Source organism: Mytilus californianus, unplaced genomic scaffold (genome assembly GCF_021869535.1).
Source record: "Mytilus californianus isolate M0D057914Y unplaced genomic scaffold, xbMytCali1.0.p SCAF_13, whole genome shotgun sequence".
In the NCBI taxonomy this organism is placed as follows: Eukaryota; Metazoa; Mollusca; class Bivalvia; order Mytilida; family Mytilidae; genus Mytilus; species Mytilus californianus.
The window spans coordinates 10,331,521-10,351,842 of record NW_026262615.1 but is presented as its reverse complement, the minus strand read 5'-3'; the positions used below and the strand labels follow the sequence as shown (position 1 = coordinate 10,351,842).

Below are 20,322 nucleotides of genomic sequence, written 5' to 3'. Positions count from 1 at the left end.
AATATGTTAAAATGTTTAAATACTCGGTAAACAAAAAGTTGACAATTAGTGAATCTGAAACCACATCAAAAGGTATAGCATGTTCATATGAAAACTGATAACATATTGAAGGGAGATCTAATTTGTAGTTCCTGAGAAAACAGCGACGAACATTTTTTTACATAACCATTCTATGTTAGAAAATAATAGTAATCGGTAAACAGGAAGTTGACAATCGATGAATCTGAAACACCATCACATGGTGTAGTATGTTCATTTGAAGAGTGATAACATATTTCATGAAGATCTGATTTGTCTTTCCTGAGATGTTTGCGACGCATAGCTGAGAGTGTGATAGAGCAGATTATTACCCCGAAAAAAACATTGTCAACTGAGGCGAAGCCAAGGTTAACAATCTGCTCTATCACCCTCTCAGATATGTGTTATTTAATTTATTATACTGAATGTTCTGTTATTACTGTCTATCAAATTTCAAATTCAAAGTAATAAACTATAACGTCTTGTACATAGTAATCATCCGCATTTATTTAAACGCACACTTGACCAAGCGTCTCCGTGAAGGGTAATAGAGTATTTGCCATGGGATAGAGTTAATTGTCTCCCTCATATTAACCAATCAAAATCTTGACATGAAGTATAATAACACAATTTACCCCCCCCTTTCCACCCCCCCCCCCCCCCTTCGGAGCCGGGTATAAAAATTATAGGCACACAGGAAACAGTTGTCCAACACATTAAAATGTGCTCATACGTTACAACTGACTACAGTCGAACTGCTGACAGGAAATGTATGCTAAAAGTATACTTACAATGCAGTTACTAATATAATTCACATTTCAAATGGACATATTTCCTGCAAACATTAATGATCGGCACTGCTATTGGAACATTGCTGATTTTATTGAAACAAATTGTCTAACACGTCCAATACATTGCTGATAAACACTTTTGATATAAATTAAGGGATCAGGTATGGAACGGGATCAACTGGGCCCTAAAATGAATTGTATTTGATAATTCCTCAAATGTGCAGAATAGAAAGTTGAATCAAAATACTAAGTTTTTAAACATTGGTAATTTATAAATTAATTACGTGCTTTAAGTTGTCCTTTAAATTCGGGTGAAAGTTTTTACTTTTCAGCTCTTTAAACTAAACTTCCTCACAATCGCATCAAACACTTCCTCACAATCTTATCAAATACAATGTTTCCTATTTAATTGAATGGTCGTTTAAAAAATCTCTTACAATGTCGTCTTCTCTAATGAAAAAGATAAATATGCTAGATATACTTACTGAGGTGTTATGAGATGACTAACGCTGTCAATTTTCTCCTTGACAATATTTATAAATTGCAGTTGTTTTTCACTTGTTCTGTTCATTGATACTGGACATGTATCGACTCCAGTCATTCACCGAAATAATGAATCGTCATTACAACAAAATAAATTGGAAAAACATAGTACCAACAGCTATTTCATCTCACTGGGCAAATAAACTAAAATCTGATTGTGAAGAAAAATTAACACTCAAATTACTATCAAAAGGAATCCTAAATATTGGACAAACTCACAACGTTTTGAATACAATATCAAACTCCGTAAAGGATGTCAGAAAAGCTACGACCAAAGTACGCAAGCTACCTGGAACATGTATGCTTCAAACTTTAAAGTCAAATTCAACCAAGCTGAGGTAGACCCTACATGCCTTATATGTTGAATAACTTGAAGCTGAAGACCTTTAACGCCTTTTAACGACCTGCCCAGCACACAGAAACATTCAGAAATCTCATTTTCAAAAAATCAAAGAATATGTGGTTCATAAAATTGGAAGTAGAATGTGGACTTACTGTTTCAATAACAAAGTTGCTATCACAGAACTATTGATAGACTGTCAATGTCCTGTTGATAGGAACATTCTCCCAAATGACAAAGAAGTTCTCAGAACAATTGAAATGAAATCAAGGGACTATTGCCAACTAATCGATATGAACAAAATCTCACATTACTAATGTGTAGCTAGTGAGTGGTGTGAGGGGGTAAGTTTCTGTGTATGGTCAGTCAGCCTTATATCTTAGATTTTAAAAGTAGTAATCTATATGAACATTATTAAACCAATTAAAATAATACTACTCTAACAAATCATATTCATATTTTTAGATTTTAAAAATAGCATTCTATGCAAACACTTATTTTTAAAATAATAGTACTCATGCCGATAAAATATATATGTTATTTATATTTCTTAGTTTTTTAAACGAACACTAAGCTATTTTAAAATAATGCTACTCAAACCAATCATATACATAATTAAAAAAAAGTAACATTGTGAATTATTAGACATAACTTTTAAAGTTTTAATATTTCTGATGAAAATTAATTCACGACTTGCTGTATAAACGCTTGCTATTATGGTGGCGGATAATGTTCATTCATATATTTTTTTCAAAGGATTCAATGTGTTTTAAAGTGTACAGAAACTATTCATATAATTTATCGTCCTCATCCGAGTGCTTCTAGACAGGAGGGAACTACGAAAGAAGAAGAAGATAGCATTTGATTTTGTCAGTATTTATGAACGTCCCCTTTTTGAATTTGCCTTGGAGTTCAATATTTTTGTTATACTTTATCATTTACAGGTTGTAAGTATTTCTATGGGAACCAATTGCGACCCTTTAATAGCAGACTTGTTCTTTTATTGTTATGAATCTAAGTTTATGGTCAAATTGTGGACACTGATGTTCCTTTGTGTCTATCTTAAGGCGTTTATATATACCAACTCGTTCGCTTTTCCCGTGTTTGTAGTGACTTTTAGGATTTCACTTGACGTAATAAATGTATTACTGGTAAATTATGAATCAAGGATTTCGTTGCAAATCTTATTAAAATATTTACTACTTTTTTTCATAGATACACAGATTTGGTTTGGAACATTGGCTGTATCTGTAGAAAACTTATTACAAACGGTATATCACATTCTCATTTTTACATGTTTACGGTGATGTTGTTTATCGACCCCATAAAGTTAAATACGATCCGTGTAAAAATTATCGATTCTTTAAATAAAGTTATTCTTAACGGAAACCAATTATACACTGTAATTAGATCCATGAATATTGTTATATCGGTATAAATATTGATTCTGTTACCAATAAATTAAAACACAATTAATATCATTCTTATACACGTATGAAAATTCACGGATCTCCAATCTGTCGATACCTTTTTTTTTTTTTGGCATTGCACAAGGTCATGATTTCTCTGATTGTTAAAAGACGTCTTTATTAAATCCATTGGAAGTCTTAGGTACATGATTTTAATATTAGTTGTTACATTGGGTTTGAACTAGTTTTCAGTAAATGAGAGTACCTAAGAACTGTTCTTTGTATATAGATATAAGAAGATGTGGTATGAGTGCCAATGAGACTCTCCATCCAAGTATTTGTGTGTTTTTTTTTGTTTTTTTTTTTTTGTTTTTGTGTGTTAGTTTAGGTTTTTTATATTGGCACTTTATATCGATCTGATGAGTTAAGCCTTTTTCAACTAATTTTCATAGTTTGTTCTTTTGTTGTACTTTTACACCACTGTCCCAGGTTAGGGGAGGGTTTGGTGCCAGTAAACATGTTTAACCCCGCCACATTCTGCATGTACCTGTCCAAAGTTATGAGCCTGTTGTTCTTTGAGTGTCGTGTTTTGCTGTTTAGCATATTTGTTTTTCGTTTATTGTTTTGTACATAAATCATGCCGGTTGTCTTTCTCGTTTGCATTGTTTTACATTTGTCATTTCGAGGCCTTTTATAGCTTACTATGCGATACGAGTTTTTGTCATTGTTGAAGGCCGTATGGTAACTCATAATTGTTAACTTCTACGTCATTTGGTCTTTGGTGGAGAGTTGTTTTCAGGAAGTATAACAATTCTAACAACTTAATTTCAAGAACACCAGTGAACATTTTATCGTTGGAACTCTTATACATAAAACTATGGTCGCCTTTTTAAGATAATGATTACAAATGTTATGTTAGATGTTAATCGCTTTACAAAACGGATAATCTGTTGAAAGATTTATTTATTTCTTCAAACAAATATTAGTTAAAGGTGAGTGCATTACTATGTTCTGGTTTTGTCTTTGTAATTACTTTAAAAAGATAGGACATTGTACCAGTTTTTAGTTTATTTCAGAATATGTCTACATGAAATCTGAAATTTATGTTCAACTTTACTGCCTATAATACTAATATGTGTTAGTAGTTTCTGCTTGAACAATACTCTGGAATTTATAAGTTCATCGGAAGATACCCAGACCTATATATTGATAAATATTCCATATCAACTTCACAAAATATACATGTTGGTTTTGAAGTATAGATTTTAGGTACTAAGGTTGTTTATCATCTTAATTACGTGTTATAGTGTTCTGTTTATTTGTCTTTGTATACTTTTAACCGTTACTTTTTAGACTATGTTTGGTAATATTCTTTTGGTGTGGCTCGGTGTTTATACATCACGCCAATGTGTTATTGTGCTATGGTCATTTTTCTTATTCTTGTCGTTCATTTTTGTTCATGTGCTTTGTCTATAGAGTGTCTATATATGCCTTTTTGTTTTTCTTTGTTGACATAGTTGTTTGTTTTATAGTGATTAAGATTATAACACAATGTTTACTGCTGTATCTCTTTTTTTGACATTTTTACCTATTATGTCGGTTTGTTTTGCTCACTCATTGTTGTCAATATAATGAAATTATATGCTACTGTAATACAAGTTAGAGGTTTAGCTACCTATATAACCATGTTTAATTCGCCATGTTCTGCATAATGAAATGCCTGTACCAAGTAAAGAATATGACATTTGTTTTCCAATCGTTTGGTGTGTTTGAGCTTTTGGTTTTGCAATCTGATTAGGGACATCCTGTTTTGAATTTTCCTTGGAGTCCGGTATTTTTTTTTTTTTTACTTTTATTGTACATATCAAGAGTATTGGCGTGTTCCTTTGACATACAAAGTATATTAATATTATCGGGTAAGCACAGTAATTAATACATTTAGTTTATCACCGGGTTTGTATTTATATGAGCAACACGACCTGTGCCACATGTGTAGCAGGATTTCCCTTCCCTTCCGAAGAACCTGAAGTCCCCCCGGTTTTTGGTGGGGTTCGTGTTGCTCAGTCTTTAGTTTTCTTTGTTGTGTTTTAAATACTGTTGTTTGTCTGTTGGTCATTTTTATGCCATGGCGTTGTCTGTTTATTTTCGACTTATGAGTTTTAATATGCCTTTGGGATCTTGCAACTCTCTTTATGTAACGTTGATGACTAAACAAGAGTCTACAAATCGATATGTCTCACCTTATTTACTGACTACGATTGATTTATGCTGATATTCTAAAATATAAAGTTTTACAAGAGGTCAAGGTCAAGTAAATCAAGCCAAACAGTTATATAACATTACTATCATTCCATACATCAAATATAGCTGACCTACTGCTTATAATACACAAGAAACAGACCAAAATACAACAACTTAACATTGGCAAATGAACCGTGATAATGAAGCCAAGGTCAGATGAAACCCGCCAAGCTGATATATACACCTCACAATGTTCCATACAACAAATAGTTGACCTACTACTTAATTACAGTATGTGAGAGGCAGACCTAATCATGTAATTTTAACCATGATCACTGGTCAGTGAAATGAAGTCGAGGTCAGGCTGTCTCTGGCTGACGGACATGTAGACCTTGCAAGAAATCTATATACGTGATATAGTCATCCTGTTACTCATAAGTGCAAAATTCACAGGACATAAACACTAAACAGTTTTTTAAACAGTCGCTGAACCATTGAAATGTGGTCAAGGAAAACGGAAATATGACCGACGGAAACTTTACAATATAAGGCATCTCGGTACAAGACATGAATCATCCAGATCTTCTACCCTCTGGAAAATAAAGCTTAATACAAATAGTTTACGCCACCGCCGCCGTATTTTAATCCCTGTTTTACATTCTGCGATGCTCGTCCCAGGTAAAACAAAACTTAGCTCAATTATATAGTCAACTTACTCTATAATATTAACATGAATACTAAAACACTTTTAGCACATAAATTAAAAAGCTTATATAATAATGAACATATGTACTACATCATGATCAAAGACTGGCGGACATCATAAGACCCCCTACTGTCTGAAAATGAAAACTAGAGGCTCTAAAGACTCTATGTTGTTTATCTAGGTCTATGTGTATCTTCATCAATGAACACTCCCCAACATTCAAGACTGGAATATTATTCATGACAAAAATCTCTGTTATGTTAAACCTGTATTACTAATAATTTTTTATGTTTACAGTTTCTCGCGATCTTCTTTGGTGTTTGTCCAAAACACAAAAAGGTGTTTAAACCAGCAGTTACTCCTTTAAGGAGTCAACTGACGATTTCCACAATTGATTTATTTGTAGATCGTGTCTTACTGCTCATTTTTCATTTTAAAAGTTTCTATCCATTATAGTTTTTAAGAAAATAGGCAAAAATAAAACAAAGTGGTAAAGATGATCATAAAAGAGCACATGTCCAACTATAGTGGTCCAAATAAGAGGAAGTAACCGTGGACGACATATTGTCAAAATGTACCCAGTTATTTTATCATGATCGTTTGTAGAATTGCCAGTTAGGTTTGATAATTAAGAATTTCTTTATTATACTTATTTATATCTTTTTTTTGATAAGTTGTTACATTAAAAAAACTCGCATTTCAACTAATAATTAATACCGTATAAATACAACACAAGGTACTAAAAATCATTGAACAAATTTATAAAAGAAAAGATAACGTTTTTTTTAGTCTTAAATGTGCACGACTTTTTTTTTATGAACGAAGCAATATGACCAACACATTAAACTTTTATTATAATATTTTCATTTTCTTGTACATTAAAAGAAAAATGTGTTCATTCGATATTAATTAGACAGCAATTTTGACAATGTTCTCCTTGTTTTTCCTGCATATTTCCTTTTATTTTCCAGAATAAGATCACCTATTTCATTTGTTTTCTTCAATAAATGTGATGAGATCAAATATTACCAGTGGTAAAGGAAGGTTGTGAACATCGTCAATTAGTTATAAAAACTTACCTGCGTACATGTTGATCTAATACCTTATGAATGATGTCCAGTTTATTAACATCCTGAAAATCTGACTAGGCATAAATATTCAGAATGATGAGGACTACTATAACTTCATCTGCATAGTGGATAAACTATTCCCAGCTCATTCGGTATTCAAGAGCTTACAGCTGCTACTTAGACTTTATAAAATGTCACCAGTGTCTGAGCAGAATTTGATAAACCAGGGTTACATTGTATGTCAAAGAACGTCTCGTCCTTTTTCTAAAAAAAGTTCATCGAAAGATACCAAGACCTTGTTGATAAATATTCTGTATCAACTTCACAAATAATACATAATGGTCTTGAATTATAGATTCTATGTGCTGACATTGTTTATCATCTTAATTACGTGTTAAAGTGTTCTTTTATTTGTCTTTGTAAATTATTACCTTTACTGTTTAGTTCATTTTTGATAATATCTCCTTGGCGTGTCTCGGTACTTATACATCCCGTCATTGTATTATCATGCTATGGTCATTTTTTTTAATTCTTGTCTTTCATTTTTGCTTATGTGCTTTGTCTTTATGCCTTTTTGTTTTTCTTTGTTGATATATTTGTTTGTTTTTTTATGGTGATTAAGATTATAACGCAATGTTGACTGCTGTACTCCTATTTTTCACATTTCTACCTATTATGTCTGTTTGTTTTGTTCACACATTGTTGCCAATATAATGGAATTTAATGCGACTGTCATATAAGTGAGAGGTTTAGCTACCTATAAAACCAGGTTTTATCCACCTTTTTCTGTCGCTGTCGGGTATTGTAGATTGAAATAAACAATTAATTTTCCCATAGGCGACAATGATAGCCTTTTTCGAGATACAGACTTTAGAAAGCTGATTTTTTTAACGAAACCTTGCTAGAATTAAAGAAAAGTTATTAGGACAGTATCTTTTGGTCCAAAAAATATAGGTTCGCGTTGCTTTTCTTAGCGTAATTTGTACTTATCTCCCATGCCTATCAATTTTGCACTTAAAAATACGTGTCTCATCCTAGCGTTTAAAAGACATCTCAGTTCCGTTAGGGCTAAGGAAAATAATTTATTTGGCCTTTGGTATAATGCAGAATGCACGAAGTCTCTAATTACAAAAAATAACGGGCGCACATATCAACCAATCAGGATTAGCTATACTCTTAATTCTGAATACCATGTTATGCTCATAAAATGGCTGCGCCCATAAAATCTAATGGTGTATTGTAACCTGTAAAGATTGTTACAAGGGAGATAAGTATCATTGACTGCTGTCTGACATTGTTAAGATTGTGACAAGGGAGATAATTATCAATGACTGCTGTCTGACTTATTAAAGGGAAACTTCGCAAAAAATGAAAAATTGATATTATGTTCATTATGTATAAAAAAAGCAAAAATTCATAAATATTAACGTTTTATTCTGCTAGATAAGAGATCACCATCGATTTTAAATTGAGAGTATCAATTCTCTACATGTAGCCATCCTGACAGCTTCCAGGTTTAAGAAACGACATGATATCTATAAACCACAAAGGACCAAAACAAGCAGTAACTAACGTAGTCGTAATTGAGTGTCGATATCTTATCAAGCGTACGGTTGTTTTTATCCGACAAGGAAATGACAAATTAAAAGCATAAACAGTTATCCGGGTCACAAAAATGATTATATCAGACAGGGTTGTGCAGCCTTCCCTAAATAACTTGATACGGAAAAATGTAAAATAAAGGTTTAAGAGTCGGAAAAGTCGGCCGATTGGATATCTGTTTTTTTTTAAATAACTATGGTCTGTCGTATTTAATTTTTTTTTTTTTTTTTACTACGTGTGTGAAAAAAGTAAATATATAGGGGAATTAGTTAAGGGCGATTACGTTTACGGATTCTCTCAAAGTTTAAAGTTGTTATTAAGTCTTCCGTGTAAAAATTGTTTTCGAAAATCTAATGTGTTCATAATTCTTTTATGTAATAAACTTATTCAAATAAATTCGGACCTTCCCTTATTTGATCACCAGCATGGCTAAAGGAATTTTTCCCCGAAGTATTGTGAGATGACACGTCCAGGTATTCAAGCGATTTCCTGTCGGGCTTAAAAACTCTTATTACACAATTACATAATGCAGGTGTATGCATCGCTTCACTTCTGATGGTATCAGTGTAACTTGTAACTTTCCATTTAAAAACTATCAGGTGTAATATACATCATGTGTACATATTGTGTGTCTTGAGTCCGACAGTGATAATTATACTAGCCATTAATAAACTCTTACGAGTATACACACTTGTTTAAAAATAACAGTTCTGGTGTAAAGAATGATATTTATTAAAATCTAAATAATTCCAGCAAAAGATTTGATGAAATAAAAATCTATTTACATATTTTTCAAGGGTAAAGTTGGGAAAAATGTAAATACATACTCGTTGTCAATAATTATGGACATTTTGAAACATACAAATATTAATTTCACAAAAATGTACGCACATTTGGTTAATACAGCTAGATAGAAAGTTACGGAACTATATTAATAGATAGTCGCAATTTAAAATATATACATGGAATATATAAGAGAGAAACATCTAGAACCAATCTAATTTAAATTCAGATAAATATCTAACTTGCTTTGGTTCGTCGAAGTTATGGACATAATACAATCACAGATTTGTATGTCAATTAGATTGTTATCGAACAGTTTAAGAAATTCGTCATCACAATTGTTAGCTATTATGTATAATAATGTGAACATGGTTCTAATAATACCTATTGTCAATTTTCCTGTTCCGACATGCATGTAAATTATATATGCCACTGGACGTACAAAAAACCTATTTGAAGAAATAAAGAAACTTCACTTCGGATAAACTGATAGTAGTTGTATTAACGTTTGATCAACTGAAGTTGATTAATTTATTTGGTTATCTTGTGGGGGAATAAACCATTCCCAATATTGCACTTATGCATAAAATATTAAATGAGAGAATAAGAAAAATATAAATACGAAAAGTCGCACATCTGGTAGAAAAAGTCTCACAAACTTTAGGATTTCACGTACAATTGTCATTCTTATTCGAAATGACGTACAGAGTCAATAAAATACGTGCATGTACGCTGCGATCATGGGGATATTCAACTAGAAAATGTGTATGTGCCACAGTTGATAGTATTCATCATAAATCTATTTCAAGTTTATATTTTCCTGTCATTTTTATAAGTTAACGCAGTAGCATGTATACATCTCTACATTTAACGACAATCAACTATTTAGATATCTGAGTCTGATGTGACTTACCGTTCATCTCTTTCTTTTTTCTTCTTTTTTTTTTTTGGTTACAACAATAATTCTGTTCTTGGATGTAATTATCTTTTTTTAGTTCAGTGATTTAAATTGAGAAATAAACTGCTTCGCTGAGCGCAGCAGAATACGCCCGCAAAGGTCCAACCCTGAACAGTTAGGGCAAAAATGAACACAAAATTCAAACTTGATACACGTCTGAATTTGGATTGTAATTAAATATTTGACATATTATAGATTTCTGAATACATGTAGTCAAAGAACTTGAAACTGGTTATATGAATTGAATTTATATTCAATTTAAGATTTCTTGCTGTTGTGCAATACACTGTGCTGTTGCGCAATACTTAGTAAATCTGTTGTCAGAGTATGGCGTTCATTATCACTGAACTAGTATATATATTTGTTAAGGGGCCAGCTGAAGGACGCCTCCGGGTGCGGGAATTTCTCGCTGCATTGAAGACCTGTTGGTGACCTTCTGCTGTTGTCTGTTCTATGGTCGGGTTGTTGTCTCTTTGACACATTCCCCATTTCCATTCTCAATTTTATAAAGAAATAAATTTAAATCTTATAACTCGGAAACGTACAATCTAAAATTTATAAAAATCTAAAGGGAGCTTACAAAAATAGATATAAACAATTTACCAAAGTTTCATAAAAAAATGCTGAAAGCTGAAAGCTGAAAGCATTTTTGAGTTATTGTCCGAAAACTGGAAAATCCCCCTTTTTGTAAAGAATAAAACCTCATAAATCAGAAATTATAGTATAAAATTTATAAAAATCAAAAGGGAGCTCATGTCGATAGAAATAAACAATTCACCAAAGTGTCATGCAAATTGGTGAAATTGTTTTTGAGTTTTATATATAAATAAAAATAAAATGTCCGAAAACTGGATAATTCCCCCCTTTTTTTAATGAATAAAACCCCAAAACTTAGAATCAGTAAATACGAAATTTATAAAAAACGAAAGGGAGCTCACATCAATAGATATTAACAATTCACCAATGTCATGCATATCAGTTAAAGCGTTTTTGAATTAATGTCCGACATGTTGACGACGGTCGGACGGACGGACGGACAGACGGACGGACGGTCAACGGTATACCATAATACGTCCCGTAAACGGGCGTATAAAAAATCTAGTCAGAATTTAAATCGTTCCCCCATCCAAGACTCCTCTAAATTCATAAATGGTCATGCTTTACAATCATCAGAATTACTTTGCACTTGTACATTCTGTATCGGTAGTGATTTACCTTGACATTTCCGGGCATTAGAGCTACATGTTTATTACCTGTATGTGGTAAGGTGACGTCCCATGAGGTCTTATGTATACAGGTTCACATTTATAATGGTGTTCAATACATATTTCTGATATAACAAGGTTTTATGACATTCACACTTCTGCATGTTCTGTATACCAAATTCATATCTTATTTTCAGACCGAATGAGGATGTGAATATTTTCCAGGAAACATATTGAGTATCAAATTAATTTCTGTATTTTTTACTTTCTTGGTATTAAATCACAGAAATTTAAAGAATATACTGCTTGTCCGCTTTAGTATTCTTTTCAGTTTAGACAGAGACATATATGTGTGTATATACGTCAATTTCAATCCCAGCATGCAATTAGTTTATAGTACGTCACAGTAGACAGGAAGTTCGAATAAATAAAATTAATAATTTTCAATTTTCTTCTTTATTAGTGTTCATATCCAGATAAAACTTGGTGAATATTATTTTTTATCTTATTATGAACATAATAAGATGATAAGTAAAAAATCGCGAATTTTCCCTTGAAGATTGTGACAAGGGAAATAATCATCAATGACTGTTGTCTGACATTGTTAAGATTGTGACAAGAGAGATAATTATCAATGACTGCTGTCTGACATTGTTAAGATTGTGACAAGGGAGATAATTATCATTGACTGCTGTCTGGTATTGTAAAGATTGTGACAAGGGAGATAATTAGCAATGACTGCTGTCTGACATTGTTGAGATTGTGACAAGGGAGATAATTATCAATGACTGCTGTCTGACATTGTCGAGATTTTGACAAGGGAGATAATTATCATTGACTGCTGTCGGACATTGTTAAGATTGTGACAAGGGAGATAATAATCAATGACTGCCGTCTGACATTGTTAAGATTGTGACAAGGGAGATAATTATCAATGACTGCTGTCTGACATTGTTAAGATTGTGACAAGGGAGATAATTATCAATGACTGCTGTCTGACATTGTTTAGATTGTGACAAGGGAGATAATTATCATTGGTTGCTGTCTGACATTGTTAAGATTGTGACAAGGGAGATGATTATCAATGACTGCTGTCGGGTATTGTAAAGATTGTGACTAGGGAGATAATTATCAATGACTGTTGTCTGACATTGTTTAAATTTTTACAAGAGAGGTAAATATCAAGTACTGTTGTTGGACATTGCTAAGATTGAGACAAGGGAGATAATTAGCAATGACTGTTGTCTGACATTGTTAAGATTAATATATTAGAGGAGATAATTATCCATGACTGCTGTCAGACATTGTTTAGCGAGGGACAAGGGCAATAACTATCAGATATAAATAAGAAGTGGTATGAGTGCCAAATTAGGTAACTATCCATCCAAGTCACAATGTGTAAAAAGTAAACAATAATAGGTCAAAGTACGGCCTTCAACACGGAGCCTTGGCTCAAACTGAACAGAAACTTCTTGATGAAATTGTTAAGATTTTGACTAGGGAGAACTTTATCCATGACTGCTGTCGGACATTTTAAATATTGTGACAAGGGAGAGAAGTATCAATGCCTGCTGTTAGACATGGCTTTAATAGATTGTGACAAAGGAGATAATTATCCATGACTATTGTCTGAAATTTGTTAAAGATAGTGCCAATAAAGATCTTATCAGTGACTAGGGGCTGACATTTGCTAAGATTGTGACAAGGGAGATAATTGTCACTTACTACTGCTCCACATTGTTAGAATTGTTACAAGGGATACTCACAACATTTTAAAGATTGTATGGAACTAGGAAGTTTTTTTATTTTATTATACTTTCACTCAAAGCTTTGGGCTATATTACATTCCCGTCGTATGTCCTAATAGTCCATTTCTCAAACAAATTTTTCTGCTCACTTTTCTCTGGTAAATCTGAATAACATGATTTAATATTTGGTTGTCAGCTTTTCACTGATTTAGTTATAACATATGAGCATTATTCAGATCTATCAGACACCTACTTCCTGTTTGCCTATATTTTGAATTTTTCAATAGGTTGAATGAACTTAACAGTTTCATCACATATCTCCAGTACGACTGAACACAATGACTTCCTATTTGGACCGCAGCTCCTCAGTGATAAGTTAAATTGTGGAAGCACTTTTTTTGATGTCGGAAACTTACTTCCTGTTTTCCAAAAGTTTAATTTACTTGTGCGGATATGCTTAGCAAGACAACACATGCATTGTTGATACTCATTTCAAACACCAAACTGAACACTATTGACCTAATGCTTATAGTATCTGATAAACTGACAAAACCATGAAAATTTAGCATTGACCAATGAACCAAGAAAATGAGGTCAAGGTCATATGAAACCTGCCAGACAGACATGTACACCTTACAATTATTCCTTACACCAAATATAGTTGACCTATTGCTTACAGTATCTGAAATACAGACTTGACCACGAAAACTTAACACTAATCACTGATGCATGAATTGAGGTTGAAGTCAGGTGAACCCTGTATGACGGACATGTAGATATTGCTAGGAACCCATATACCCAAATATAGTTATCCTATTACTCGCAATAAGTGAGAAATTCACGACAAAAAAAAACTATAAAATTTTGTCAAGCAGTTGTTGAACCATGAAAATGAGGTCAAGGACAACGGACATATGACAGACAGAAACTTTGTAACATAAGGTATCTGCATACAAGGTATGAAGTATCCAGGTCTTCTACCCACTAAAATATAATAGCTTTATTTTACCCCACGAAGTTGCGTCTGGTATAATGTTTTTGACCTGTCTGTCCACTCGTCATGTTCTTGTCATCTCAACTCCTCTGAAACCACAAAACAGAATTTCATGAAACTTTGTGATAATAAGGACATGCTGTGTAGATGTGAATATCAACAGGAAATTATGATTCAATTTTTTTTCTAGGAGTTATGCCCTTTTGGACTTAGAATTTTGGCCTGAATATACTACTGCAACAGTTTGTCATCTCAACTCCTCTCAAACCACACAACAGAATTTCATGAAACTTTGTAGATAATAAGGACATTCTATGTAGATGTGCATATTGACAGGAAATTATGATTCAATTTTTTCCTAGGAGTTATAACCTTTGAACTTAGAATTTTGGCCTAAATATACTACTGCAACAGTTTGTCATCTCATTTACTCCTCTCAAACCACACAACAGAATTTCATGAAACTTTGTCGATTATAAGGACATATTATGTAGATGTGCATATCGACAGAAAATTACAATTCAATTTTCTTTCTAGGAGTTGTGCCCCATTGAACTTAATTTTGGCCAAAATATACTACTGCAACACTTTGTCATCGCAACTCCTCTGATACGAGCCATTACAGGGCCTTTATTAATAACACTATCATGCATTTCTAACTTTTCTTACTTTAATGGTATTATAATTTCATATTATTATTTTGTTAATATCAAAATTATTATAATAATTAGATATGTACTGAATTCAGCAATCACTAGCAACTATATATTTCTTTGGTTTTTAATAATATAAAGTCATTAAGATATATTTCAAAACATTTACAATATATTACACATATATATATATATGAATTAAGAAAAGTGAAATCATAAAAAGGCTTTTTTTCTTTTTTTTCTCTAAAAATGGTTTGGGTGGAATACAGTATAAAAATAAGGAGATGTGGTATGATTGCTTATCAGACAACTATCCACCAGAGTTCAAATGAAGTCAGTGGTTGTACTTGGGGATGATATCTTTTATTAAACTTTAGATTTAAATACAGCAAATAAAACACTTGATACTTTTTTTAAACTGAAAGCATAACAAATAACTTTTGACTACAGTATCAATAACAAGAAAACAAATCTTTTATTTTTTTAAGTAATACCAAATTGACTGTACTTTAACAAATATAATAAAAGAACAGAATTCCAATGTCCCCCGGGTTGCACATATTTTATCTGTCCAAGGTCAAAGGGCTAGGGCAATAATTAATTTTGTTCAAACTTTTTTAAAAATTTTAGATAAATGAAGGCCTTGAGAGCAAATGCAATGTAATTTCTGATACAATTAATATTTCCAAGGGGCATAACTCCTAAACAATATTTGATCAGCACTTACTTCCGATCAGACCTTGCTGATATAAACCTATGATATAAGTTTCATAAAATCTGGCAAGAATTGATCACATGAGAGCGCTAACAATGCAATTTTCCATACAATCAATATTTCCAAGGGGCATAACTCTTTTGAAAATAATTGATCAATACTGATTTTTGAACTCGTCCGAGACATTGTTGATATAAACCTATGATATAAGTTTCATAAAAATCTGGCAAGAATTGTATAAATGAGGTGGATGTAGTAAACTATAGATCAACCCATGTATGGCCTTCAACAATGAACAACACGGTTACTATCTTGTCAGCTATAAAAGGGCCCTGATATGATAAAATGTGAAAAAAAAACGAAAAAAAAACAGACAGATTTATGACAAAACAATTAACAACAAACAAATATGACAGACAGTAACCAAGGACAACCAACAGGCTCCTTAATTGTAACAGGCACATGTTTGTGAGCGTTCAACTGTTTCCTTAACCTTGGACATCAGTGTAACAGCCTAACAAAGCATGGTATAAAATGTTAAGAAATTAAGTACAAATGTACCTGGGCCCATATGGATAAAGCTACTTAAGTTAAGATTTGTTCCGAACGGACAGATTTTTCTACATGTCCTACGATAAATTAGTACTATGATTGGATTTCTGACTTAAGTGGTTTTATGCATACGGGCCTAGTATTTTTCATAAAAGAATAGCAACCACTGGTCAACAAATAATCATGAAAATACAATTTTTGTATTCATCATTTCATCTGCTAGTAATTCCAATGAAAAACATAATATAAAATTACAATATACTCTTTTCTTAGAAATACATTACCATCCATCATGTCCATGGTCTTCAGATATTCAAATTTACTTTTCACATATATTGTGAATCTTATTTCTATGGGTACCAATTTTCATGGAAAAAGGAAAAATTGTAATTTCAAGGATACTTGAATTCATCACGTTCATAGGTTCGCTATGTCTGCATACATTTGTACAAGCCAATAGAAAATTTGTAATGTTTAAATTCGTAGTTATACCCTATAACAATGAAATCCACAAAAAATTGGTATTGGAGGAATAATAATGAATCTATAGTGTGTAAGAATAAAATAACTTGGATATTTACACATGTTGTTGTGAAAAAGTTAGTTACCATGGTTACAACACTTTAATTCTTATTTTCCGACAAGTCTGACTATGCAAATCAAGTTTCCTTTGATTTTCAAACTCACAGTTACATTTGAAACAGATGTATACTATGTGGTTTAGTTGAGTATGAGCTACAAGTTTATTCTGAGCTGGAAATACTTTTCTACACATTGTACAGCAATATCCCTTCCCCATTACGTATATACATCCTTTGTTATGCTGTATCAGACCATCCATTGTTGCAAAAAAAGCTTGACAGATAGAACACTGAAAAGGGAAATGCTTGGATCTAGCGTGACATGAAAATGATGGTAAACATTTAAAATTTTCACTACAAATTTTACACTTGTAAGAACCTGTTATGAGTACTGTGTAATGTACATTTTTACTAAATGTAAACTGTGTCACCAACTTGTTTAAACTTTTTTGGTATTTGTTAAATTTATCAGCCTCCCAACACTGTTCTTCGGTCTCTTCTAGTTTCCTCTTGTGATTAATTCTTTGTGATTTTCTCGCAGAAGCTTCAAAGTATTCTACTTCCTGCTTGAAATCTTTAACATTCACTTTGCCCCTTCCACTATCATAAACACAGTCATTATTATGTTCCGTCTGTTCTAGTTCTGGATCACTGTATGTGCTATCATGCCCTGTTTGACAAGTAGATATAGCAATAGTGTTTTTCTTCTTTGATTTTGGCAAGCTAGTTTCCACTTGATTGTCAACATGGTCAACTAAGATCACTTCTTTTCTATGATATGTTTTCTCGGTTAACTCTACTGGTGCGATATCACTTTCATCGAACGTCTTTCCGGACATTGTCTTGTGAAAAGTATGACTTGTTTTCTTGGTTAACCTATTATCCTTCCGCACCTTCACATTCCCTCTACCACTCACATACACACAAGTATTACAATGTTTCAGTAAATCAATTGCCTTCTGAAAAGTCTTTTTACAAACTGAGCATCTATGTTGCTTTGTTTTGCACAGAGTATTTGACGATGTATTTGGGGTAGTTGACGTTTCACATGTGGTATGTGACGTTTCACATGTGGTATGTGATGTTGTGCATGGTTTATGTGACATTGCATCTGCTTTTGTTTGAAAACAGAAATCACATAAAATACATGAAAATGGAAAATGTTTTCTTAATGCATGATTTTCATATTGGAAATAAAGATAGAATTTTTTTCCACATAACAAACATCTGAACGTATTGTTTTCTACAGTAAAAAAACGTCCCTTTCCTTTCACTAAATCTGATCTTTTTATGACTTTGTTGTGATCATGGTGATGGATTGTATTATTGGTTCCATTTTCCTGGCATTCTATTTTCTTATCATTAGAATTTATTTGTGTATTTAGGTTAATAGTTTTACTTTCAGAGTCCATATCACATGATTCCGCTGTGTCTCTGTTCAAAAGTACTCCAGTAGTGTCTGTCCCTGTACTGGTCTCACTATTGGCTGTTTCCCCAGGGGTGTATAAATACATGTCAGAACCACAATGTTGTATCATAGCTTCTGTAGGCTGATTGGTAACTGTAACAAAGATAATAAAAAAAATTCATAGTATAATTAAATAGCAGGATTTTTCTATGATGCCCCTAAACCCCATCAAATTTATTACAAAAAGAAAATATTGTTTTACAATTTGCTTTAATGTTCCAAATTAAAACTTCAAAAATTTATCATTAATTCCTGATAAGTGTAAATCGTGAATTCGACCAAAATTAAAGACCCTCCTATCCTGACGTCCTGAAAAAAATCCTTCTGCACCTCAATGAAGTTTCTGCCGTATGCAGTGATATAAACAAGTACAAAAAAGATACAATCCAACAATACATTGTATTGAAATAATACTATTCCACAAAACATTGTAGAAATGATACTATTCCACAAAACATTGTAGAAATGGTACTATTCCACAAAACATTGTAGAAATGGTACTATTCCACAAAACATTGTAGAAATGATACTATTCCATAAAACATTGTAGAAATAATACTATTCCACAAAACATTGTAGAAATGGTACTATTCCACAAAAAATTGTATTGAAATGGTACTATTCCACAAAACATTGTAGAAATGATACTATTCCACAAAACATTGTAGAAATGATACTATTCCACAAAACATTGTATTGAAATGGTACTATTCCACAAAACATTGTAGAAATGGTACTATTCCACAAAACATTGTAGAAATGATACTATTCCACAAAACATTGTAGAAATAATACTATTCCACAAAACATTGTAGAAATGATACTATTCCACAAAACATTGTAGAAATGATACTATTCCACAAAACATTGTAGAAATGATACTATTCCACAAACATTGTAGAAATGATACTATTCCACAAAACATTGTAGAAATGATACTATTCCACAAAACATTGTAGAAATGGTACTATTCCACAAAACATTGTATTGAAATGATACTATTCCACAAAAAATTGTACAAATGATACTATTCCACAAAACATTGTAGAAATGATACTATTCCACAAAACATTGTAGAAATGATACTATTCCACAAAACATTGTAGAAATAATACTATTCCACAAAACATTGTAGAAATGATACTATTCCACAAAACATTGTAGAAATGATACTATTCCACAAAACATTGCAGAAATGATACTATTCCACAAAACATTGTAGAAATAATACTATTCCACAAAACATTGTAGAAATGATACTATTCAACAATACATTGTAGAAATGGTACTATTCCACAAAACATTGTATTGAAATGATACTATTCCACAAAACATTGTAGAAATGATACTATTCCACAAAACATTGTAGAAATGATACTATTCCACAAAACATTGTAGAAATGGTACTATTCCACAAAACATTGTAGAAATGGTACTATTCCACAAAACATTGTATTGAAATGATACTATTCCACAAAACATTGTAGAAATAATACTATTCCACAAAACATTGTAGAAATGATACTATTCCACAAAACATTGTAGAAATGGTACTATTCCACAAAACATTGTATTGAAATGATACTATTCCACAAAACATTGTAGAAATAATACTATTCCATAAAACATTGTAGAAATGGTACTATTCCACAAAACATTGTATTGAAATGGTACTATTCCACAAAAAATTGTATTGAAATAATACTATTCCACAAAACATTGTAGAAATGGTACTATTCCACAAAACATTGTAGAAATAATACTATTCCACAAAACATTGTAGAAATAATACTATTCCACAAAACATTGTAGAAATAATACTATTCCACAAAACATTGTAGAAATGATACTATTCCACAAAACATTGTAGAAATGGTACTATTCCACAAAACATTGTAGAAATGGTACTATTCCACAAAACATTGTAGAAATGATACTATTCCAC

The 20,322-nt window shown here is 32.0% G+C and overlaps 1 protein-coding gene across 1 annotated transcript in view; it reads right to left on the bottom strand.

Annotated features, from left to right (window-relative positions):
* Positions 1 to 16,143: 16,143 nt before the first annotated feature.
* Positions 16,144 to 20,322, bottom strand: part of LOC127723159 (oocyte zinc finger protein XlCOF28-like) — a 39,898-nt gene continuing 35,719 nt past the window's right edge. The window contains exon 3 of the mRNA XM_052229655.1: positions 16,144 to 18,470. Coding sequence (XP_052085615.1) covers positions 16,942 to 18,470 — 1,529 coding nt within the window. The 3' untranslated portion in view covers positions 16,144 to 16,941. The remainder of the gene's footprint in view (positions 18,471 to 20,322) is intronic.